Genomic DNA, 9,027 nt, shown 5'->3' on the forward strand with positions numbered 1-9,027 from the left:
GGGATTTCAATGAGACACTCACGATGGTTGTGCATTAACGCTATAAATAGACTGGATGAGAAAGTCCCACGCATTCTGTGTTGACTTGAGAATTGGGGAAGTGAGTCGTTTCAACGGTACATAAATAAATCCCAGACACGCCGTCGGCAGTCACCCCTTCACCGGAGGAATCACCATGAGACCGTCAGCCGCTGTCAGAGGTAATCACATTTACTGATAGCGCTCCTGTTCCTATCCGCTGCACTGTCATTTTTCAAGTCAGGTGTTTCTCCTTCAAACAGTCTTTGGATCTTTGTTTTTGCTCCTAGCAGATGGATTTCCAGGTACACTATGTGTTTTGTGAGTGATCATTTTAAAATTCATATTTTTTTTTTTTTTTGGGCGTCTAACCTGATATTTCTCCCCCAGTTTATTCTGATGAAGCTCCAGTAATCATACTTCCAGACAGCGTGGAAGTTGTTCCCGGTAACTAAAAGGCTAGATTTTATATTTAAAAAATAAACGAGTTTATTTAATTAATCTATATTAAATCGTTTTTTTTTCTTAAATCAGTATTTCATATTCAGTTGTCACAGCACCATAGATGAGTGTTTAAATGATGAATGCCTTCATATGAACCCGTAGTTATGGTGTATCAACTATGTCGTGAATAAAATTTGTGAAGTTCCTAATAACGAAGCGGTCAGTGAATGCACCTTGAAAACTTTGCTGTTGTTGTTGTTTTTTTTTCCAACCGGTTGTGGACTTCTCCACCCTCCCAGGAGGACCGCTGACCCTCAAATGCACAGCTTTCCCTAAGTCCTTCCCTGATGAGACCCTCATCTACTGGCTGGTCAACGGCTCCTTCCCCGAGAACGCGCACTCGAAAGGCAGAATAACCGAGTCCCCAGTGTGAGTAGCATGACCCGACCCGAATTGTAGGCATTTAGTTTGGCCTCAAATGAGGACATTGGTGTCAACTTCCGGCTGTGCTTGTTTTAGGTCATCTTTCCAGGACGGTGAAATCCTGCAGAGGAATTTGCTTTTGGCGAACGTCACGTTAGAGGATCTCAAGTCTTCCTTCACCTGTGTGGTGATGAACAGTTCCGGAAGCGCTCAGCAGACCATCACGCTGACGCTACCAAGGTGATAGGAACAAAGGGGAGCAGAATAACCAAAAATATTGAGTGATATTAACCGAGTAGAAAGCATCATACTCTGAAATATGTTTTAATGTCTTATGAATTGATTCTTGTGTATTAAACTGATAGGTGGGAGGGAAAAATATCATTTTTAGTTGAACTGTTTGCGTTTAAAACTTGTAAACTGTTTTAGCATCAACGTTGTTCCATGGGCTCTTGTGACATGTTAGGCTTGTGAGCCACTCCACTGTGTGTGTGTGTGTGTGTGTGTGTGTTTGCTGGTGATATTACACTTGAACACATTTAAACCAATAAAAAATATCAATCCAGTCGATCAAGATTATAATGGTACTCATTTCAAGCAGCCATTAGACTACTTCTTAGAGTCATTTAATTTAAAGAGATTTAAACAGGTGACAATTAGATTATGCAAAAACATTCAGGTGCAAACTATTCAAATAGAGAAATGATACTCAGGATCTATTGTTTTTATCATATTAGTGAATATTAAAACAATCCGATATTAAGCTTGTGACTGGACTAGAAAAAAAATTAAAAATGCACAATAAATTACAGCACGGCAGTTTACACAAGGATCCCTTCCACACATGTATGAAGACATCCAAAATAATAAATACTACAATGTGTGAGTGACATTAATTTAAGTGTCAAAGAAATGAGCTGGTGGTGGACCAGAGGAATGAAGACGGATGAGTTCCATGTGTCTCAGACACATGGAACTCATCCGTCCATGCAGTATTCGCTACTCAGCAGTGTCAGTGTCATTAGTGCGTGGACTCGTGAATTATGGCCAAAAATGACAAACACATCGACCTTTGACCAAATCGTGATTCAATTTGAAATCATTTCTTCAAGGTGTTTCAGCGAATGTGTGTGAGGAAAGAGCAAAGCGCGAGGCGTAACCCTAAAATGACATTTAAACCCTTGACATGTCCCCTACTTCTCCTCAATTACAAAAACAAATGCAGCATACATGAATATAGAAATATCACTGATTTCTTAAGTTTTAATTGTGCAAGTGAGGCTTCAAGTTTCGACATCACACTGGTTTATGCTGAATATTTTTCCAGGATCAGCTTCTAAACTGGCTGTGATGTCACAGCTCAGGCCCGTGGATCGGCCTTCCACTGAGCACAGATGACCTCTTTCATTAGTGAGGACATTCCAGTGTCAAACTTTAAGAGAAGAAAAACCCATTTTTGACTGGAGGAAGATTTAGGGTTTCCACATTTTTGGAACATTAATGAATCTGTGGCACTTGTGCAGTGATAATGTTTGGGTGTTAAATGCTATTTTGGTTCTAGCAACTTGTGTTCTCCACCTGTTGCTGCCTCCTGGGCTCCTTCGTCCAGCTCCTCTAAGCAGCGCTGCAGGTTTTCAGTCCTACTGGGATCCTCACTGATCCTCTTCCTAATGAAAACAGCAACATCCTCACTGACACTTTGCCACTTTAGTGGAACACAGCAGAAGGGTTTGAGAAGTTCCAAGTTGGCCTTGAGTGACATTCCACACAGGAAACGCAAGAAAATGTCCAGTTTACCATCCTCACAAAGGAGGCTTCTATCCACAGCATTCCTGAACAGCTCATTTCCCTTTTGCTCCTTGAAGCGCAATGGAAACCTGCGTTTCCTCTGATGCTCAAAAACATTCTTCTCCTGGTTTCTAAAGGAGAGAAATGCATAAAGTGCAGCAAGGTACTCCTGCATAGTAGGGTGGATAAAACTGAAGGCTTTCTCCTGGAACAAGACATGCGGCTGTGTGACATACTGTGTGCACAGCCCACTCTTAATGATGGCCTCCCCCTCCTCGTCCATTCCATCCTCTTTCCACTCCAACTCTGTAATCTTGTATTTTCCTTTTTCCAGCATGTTGAAGGCAAACTGTCCGAGCTTCATGACGAAGGCCACCTCCTCATCTGGGTGGTGGTGTGGAGCTCTAAGCCCTCGATACTGTCGCATGAGCACCAGCAGCAGCCTTGTGTACATGTAGGAGATGCTCCGGGGCAGCTCAGCCTGTTGCCCCGCCTCCTTAAATCTGTGCTGGCACTCATTTGCCACCAGAGAGCAAAAGACAGGCAGGTGGCACATGATGTAGAGGGTTTTGATTGATTTGACATACGCAATAACTGCAGCAGCTTGTTCAGGGTCTTTAAACCTCTTCTTAAAGTACTCGTCCTTTTCGGGGTCACTGAACCCTCGCACTTCGATCTCATTATAGCGAGTGTCCCAGGGGATGCAGTGCTTTACCTGTGGACGAGACGTGACCATGACTAGGCTGTGATAAAGCAGCTTCCCTCTGAGGATGTTGACCACAATGACGTTCAGGCTGCTGGGATTCGTGTGGTCACAGACAAGCTCAGTGTTTTTGAAGTCCAGCCTCCCATTGTACTCATCGAGACCGTCGAAGACAAACATCATCGTGCAATCTTTAGATCTATAGTCCTCTTCTCTCAGTTTTTTTGTTTCTGGGTAAAGTTTTTGTACGATATCCACCAAAGACACTTGGGCACCTTCAAACTGTTTCAGTTCTTGGAACGGCAAAGGGAACAAGAAGGACACGTGCTGGTGGGACCGCTCTTCAATCCAATCATGAATTAATTTTTTCACTGCCATAGACTTCCCTGATCCTGCTACTCCCATGACTAAAGTTAAAGTATTATTTGAAACCTCCAGCTGTTCCTCGCTGAGGATGTCCTTGGTAGAAAGCAGTTTCCCTGTTTCTTGGTTGCTGTCCAGCTTCTCTATGGTCACGACCTCATGTTCAATATTTGGGCCGTTATCACACGTCGAGGTTATGGTGAGATCAGTAAAGACGTCATCGAAGGGCCTCTTCTCACCCTGCATGCTCACATCCTCACATACTTCTCCATACATCTTCCTTAGAGTCTCTTTTAAATCATGGCATACCTCATCTGGTAAAAAAGAAAAATAGCGTGTAAAGTCAAACAGGGAAATGAGTGCGCTTCTCGCACTATTATTTCTTTCATTCGGTGCAACATTGGTACCTTTGAAGGTACACAAAAACTTTTTGTTTCAATTTGTTACCCAGAGCCAGACAAAAAGATGCCCTTCTCGCCTGTGTGTTTTCATTAGGGAGCGTAGATGACTGCTAATTAGCCTAGCACAACGAAGAGTAGTGGGTGGGATGCAGACCCTCCATCTTCTGTCATCGAATAGATCTGGTTCAACATCTTGGTTCCACCCTCTCTGACAGGAGGTCCCATGAATGCTCTTTTAAATCACACAGTGAGAGTTTTGGAGAACAGTGTATTTGATGACCTTTGACTGAGGTACACTACCACTTCCCATTGACAACTATTCAATGTGCTAAGCTAACTAGCAGTTAGGTGGTCTCTGGGTCTCTCATGCACACACAGAGGAGGGAAGGGTATTTATTTCCTTGCCTGGCTCTGAGCAGGATAACAACTGAGTGTATTTCCCAAAAAGTTGATGTGCTCCTTTAAGACACACAGAAAAGTACTTACTTTGAAGGCACAAAGTCCCAAGATAATCAACTGCCTTCTTTCCCCCGATTTCCTCAAGAACAGTTCTGGTGATCTGCAAAGACACCTCCAGGCTGTAACACGTCAGCATCTTGTCCACCATGTCCACTATGTCCACATCTAGAGGAGATGTGCACAATAACTGTGGGTAACCCTTCCACAGCACCCCCCGGAATCTCCTAACACCCTCCTCTGACAGCTTCTGAAGAGTTTTACAAATTGCCTGGAGAGGAGAGAAATTCAGAGCTGTCACTTTCAACTGGAATCTTCTGCTTTAAACATTGATCAAGACAAACGGAGCACAACGGACCATGAGAGTGAACTTCACTGTCAGAGAAGGGTGCCTGGTCTCATTTGGCTCTCGGATTAATTCAGGAGTGTCACAAGGCTCTGATGTGGCCTCGTCTTTGGTTTTAACCCTAGTGAGGCCACATGGAAGATATATGAATTTACAATCACAGATCGGAACACGTGTCTCACATCAGGAGTGTTTCTTACTTTGGGGTTTTCTTTTCACAATCATCACTGTCCAAGGAGTAGCAGCTTGAGTATGAATCTGATCTTTGCAGCTGGACCCTTAAATCAGAATGACAAGAGGGCTGGATTTATATTGACTAAGGGAGTAGCAATTACAAACACAACCACTTCCTAGTTTTAATATGAGAGTAACGTCCGAATTTAAAACACTTGGTCTTGTTTGTACCTTGTGATGAATCCATCGTCTTCATCCAATTGGTTGCAGACTTCCTCACTTGTCATTGAGCTGTAGCTAAGAACAGGGGATATGGCCCTTTCTACATAATGCCTGGAAAAAAACAAGAGGACGGCAGTTAGTTGTTATCTTAAAGATTTCTGAAGGACTAAAATTGATCTAGCTTTGTTGGTAAATTGTAATCAGGACGCTTTGCCTAAAAATCTGTTTCGTACAAAGACTTCTGGAGCATGGTTGTGCCTGTCATGTCCCGGGTATGGTTATGGTTTTGAAAAAAATGCCACAAGAGATGTTTGTCATCTACTTGCCACTAGGGGACACCGCTGAGCTACCACAACATACTTGTTACCTTAATACATTAATTCTACAATTATTATTATGAGTTCACATTTTAATAATAAAGTATTGTATCATTAAAGAGTATCATCACTGCATCATTGATGAAAATGTACTCACAACAATAAAAAGGTGCTAAAATAAAAACTATCTGATATATTTGACAGCTCAACAGTCCTGATATTCAGAAAATATAGTTCATGGTATAGATTTAGTAAATTGTGAAGCACAAAAAAGAAACAAAATATAGAAAAGAATAGATTCACGCTTGGACAACATCTTGATAAGCTGTTTAAATCATTGCTCAGATAGCAATATGTATTTTTTAGCTAAAGAACTGTTTCCACAATTTGCAATAGAGGTGAGGTTGTAGCATGGTTGGGGCCTACCAGTGGCTGGTATCCATGGGATTTGGCCCTAGGTCCAGAGAAGGTCTTCTCTCTGGTATGTAGTAGAGCTCATCATCTTCATAAGACATACTCTCTCCCCCAGCAGACGCCGCATCCCCCAATTCTATGTCATCCATCATTTGTGTGAGAGGGCCGGTCAAGATGATGAGTACATACGGATGATGAGGTTTCGTTCTCCAGGGATGGTCTCAGGAGATCTGTCCGCTTGCAGAGGAACACAAGACAGAAATTGAAATTATGAATGTAACACTAAATTAGCTTTTTTCAAGTGTCTAAAACGGACACAGAATAAGGTAGGCCAGGTAATGAAAAGAGCATTAAAACATGTGCCCTCAGTTCTAAGCCCTTTTCAGAGGAGTCATGTTTACAGTGTAGGGCAGACACAGGTGTAACAAACAGAATAGGGTCTTCGCCTGAAGTACCTTCTAATTAAGAGCGTGAATTACGGCCTTGTGCCATTTAGATGGGCCAGGGTTCTGGTACTGTAAATGTGTGCCAAGTTGAATGACCATGATGAGTATTACTATTAGTACCATAGGCCCTTGAATCACGTGACTGTAAGTGTTACTGTTAAGTTAGGTGACCTCGGACATTTTGTTGTTGTTGGTCTATTTCTCCTCCATCGGAAGCGAGGACAGCAGCTACTGTTATTTGACATGTCATTGAGGAAGCGTCACGTCAGCTTTTATCCACATTGACTTGACCAACTATAACCGACACAAAGTCAAATAAACCCCTAACACCAGGTAGGACATAACATTAGAACAAATAAGGTCAAAAGACTTCTTGGTGGCGCGTGTTTTTATCATGCGTTAATAATTCAATGTTAACTGACGCAACAACTAACGCATGTACACTAAACACGCCAGGAAAGCTGAAACCACGCTTTTAAAGTTACTTTTATTTTCACCGAATAGAAAAAACATTATAACTTTATGACAACTTCATTTTTCATACGCTACCTTGACGAGCTCGATCCAGGAAGTCAGCTTCTTCTTCTCGTCTGCGATGAGTTGCAAAGCAGACGCTGCCACCTACAGGCGGAAAGTGAGAACTACATGTAGTCAATTGACATGCTTGGAGGAGCGATGACAAAGACGTCCTGATTATTTAAATACAATACAAATATAACAAATTATTTGAAAAATCTGTACTTGAGACATGTATTGATCAAACTTATGATAATACATGCATTTTATAGTGATTTATTATTTTAAAATGTATAATTGTTTTATTCTAATTTAAGTTTGCATGAAAGGCCCATTATCCTATTGTGTTAATGCAAATGGTAAATTTTTGTACGCAGATGGGTTTCAGGAAGCTATTTTGAGAAATCACAGAAGTATAATGAAAGTAATGATGGCTGCATTCTATTTACATGCAAAAAAAGGTTCATAATGTCATAAAATACATACAGCATTAGAACTGTACATGGGCTTTTTAAAAAATTCATTTCATCCCCATGTAGAAACGAAATACAGTTCTCATATGAAGGTTTGCACACACACACGCACGCGCGCGCACACACACACACACACACACACACAGCCTCCTGTCACTGTATATATTTATGATTATTGATTACCTTGAATGTCACGACTGCTGCTGCAAAGATCCCCGCTAATGAGGAAATTGGGGGAAATTCTATTTAAAAAATGTTTTACCAGTAACAGATTTGTTTTTTCCTGTTTCTATAAAAATGTATGCAAAAACTCCACGGAAAGCACTTTGAGCAAATATTTTCTGTTTATGACATGTATGCTCACTCTCGAGTTACAATGTTTAACGTGCAACTTTTAAAAAAAAAATCATGATACGAATAGGTTATTCACCAAAATGATAATGACGATGAAAAAACATACACGCAAATAAGAGATAAGATAAACAGAATAAAATGCTTAATGAATAAAAACATCAAAGTGGTCCGGTGGGATCGTAAGTAAAACTAAACGCCTGCATATTACTCATCAATACATGATTGCATATCGTGGTATCACTGTGGCATCCAGTACAGCGAGTTGTCGTGCAGTGAATGTAGGCTCACACCCTGAAGCTGTCTCCCAATAGATAGGGAGAGCAGCATCCTTGTCTTGGTGACCGTCGTTTCCACTACACTGGGCTTTGTGTGATGGAAGCCTGCGCAGCCACAAAGACGGCAGGGGGAAGAGACTGGATGTATGAGGGGTGATCGGTGCTCACAGGCTGGGAGGAGCACTAGGACCCATGTTGATACTGCATGTGTTGACTGGATTTATTTACATTGGCCGCAGGATGTGGAAGGAAGGCTTCTATTTATGAGAGGCCTTTGTGTCTAATTGTTTTCTTGTCTATATTTAATGTAGTCTGAGCTCCATCCCTATATTGGTCACTTGTGATCATTTCCTGCCAGAACTGTACTGGATTATTGATTTAAAAAAATAAAAGTCCTTATAGACCTCCTCTGTCTCAAGACAGCAAATCATATCCAGCTCTTTTGGCGTGATTACATGTGATTGTTACCATGGTGAGCGGGGAGGGGTGTTTTAAAGATGTCTCTTCCCTGTCGGAGGCCATTTGGAGCTCATACGACCCTTCAGTTGCAAATAAAGGCTGCCAAGATGGATTCAGCGCCTGTTCTCACCTAAATCCACCATAATGAGGAATTCACGGAGTCCTTACAACTTGTCCCCCCAATTTAGTCATTTTGAGGCCCCAAGATATAACTTCTTCCCTCAGTATTGCCATTTCATATCCTGTGACCTCAATTTAATTTAACCTGAGAAACAGATTATACCTTGCGGCCTCAAAATAACTGAACTGAGGGAACAAGTTATGTCTGATGGCCCCCAAATACAAATGTACTCTATATATTATGCCTCTTTGGCCACAATTGTTCTCTCTGGATGGTGCCTCCAGTGATTTTATTCATTTCCCTACACCTCCTCT

General features: G+C 41.6%; 2 protein-coding genes across 5 annotated transcripts; one reads left to right on the forward strand and one right to left on the reverse strand.

The window, feature by feature from the left end:
* Nucleotides 1–60: 60 nt before the first annotated feature.
* Nucleotides 61–1,451, forward strand: LOC147248787 (interleukin-18-binding protein-like). 4 transcript variants are annotated; one of them, XM_086226788.1, is made up of 5 exons: nt 131–200; nt 282–323; nt 409–465; nt 762–891; nt 982–1,451. In XM_086226788.1, exons 1-5 carry the CDS (start codon nt 176–178, stop codon nt 1,127–1,129), a joined length of 402 nt encoding a protein of 133 aa, XP_086082914.1. In that variant the 5' UTR covers nt 131–175; the 3' UTR covers nt 1,130–1,451. The 4 variants fall into 4 exon arrangements, with proteins under 4 accessions (XP_086082916.1, XP_086082917.1, XP_086082914.1 ...); XM_086226789.1 differs by having other exon boundaries at nt 142–200; nt 309–323; XM_086226790.1 differs by lacking the exon at nt 282–323 and having other exon boundaries at nt 61–200.
* Nucleotides 1,452–1,495: 44 nt separating this feature from the next.
* On the reverse strand, nt 1,496–7,117 carry LOC147248788 (NLR family CARD domain-containing protein 3-like). Its single transcript, XM_086226786.1, has 7 exons — nt 7,065–7,117; nt 6,082–6,306; nt 5,348–5,449; nt 5,143–5,220; nt 4,955–5,063; nt 4,627–4,867; nt 1,496–4,053 (listed from the first exon to the last, which is right to left on the reverse strand). Exons 2-7 carry the CDS (start codon nt 6,219–6,221, stop codon nt 2,432–2,434), a joined length of 2,292 nt encoding a protein of 763 aa, XP_086082912.1. The 5' UTR covers nt 6,222–6,306; nt 7,065–7,117; the 3' UTR covers nt 1,496–2,431.
* Nucleotides 7,118–9,027: the final 1,910 nt, after the last annotated feature.

Source organism: Aulostomus chinensis, chromosome 15 (assembly GCF_037954235.1).
Source record: "Aulostomus chinensis isolate RoL2024-O1b breed Wild chromosome 15, RoL_Achi_v1.0, whole genome shotgun sequence".
NCBI lineage: Eukaryota > Metazoa > Chordata > Actinopteri > Syngnathiformes > Aulostomidae > Aulostomus > Aulostomus chinensis.

Excerpts from the sequence above, each read along its gene's own strand:
- LOC147248787 (XM_086226788.1), top strand. The coding sequence starts at position 176 with ATGAGACCGTCAGCCGCTGTCAGAG. Across the intron at positions 324-408 it reads CCTAGCAGATGGATTTCCAG|TTTATTCTGATGAAGCTCCA; the intron begins GTACACTATGTG and ends TTTCTCCCCCAG. Across the intron at positions 466-761 it reads CAGCGTGGAAGTTGTTCCCG|GAGGACCGCTGACCCTCAAA; the intron begins GTAACTAAAAGG and ends CCACCCTCCCAG.
- LOC147248788 (XM_086226786.1), bottom strand. The coding sequence starts at position 6,221 with ATGATGGATGACATAGAATTGGGGGATGCGGCGTCTGCTGGGGGAGAG. Across the intron at positions 5,064-5,142 it reads TGTGAAAAGAAAACCCCAAA|GGTTAAAACCAAAGACGAGG; the intron begins GTAAGAAACACT and ends TGGCCTCACTAG. Across the intron at positions 4,054-4,626 it reads TGGGACTTTGTGCCTTCAAA|ATGAGGTATGCCATGATTTA; the intron begins GTAAGTACTTTT and ends CTTTTTTACCAG.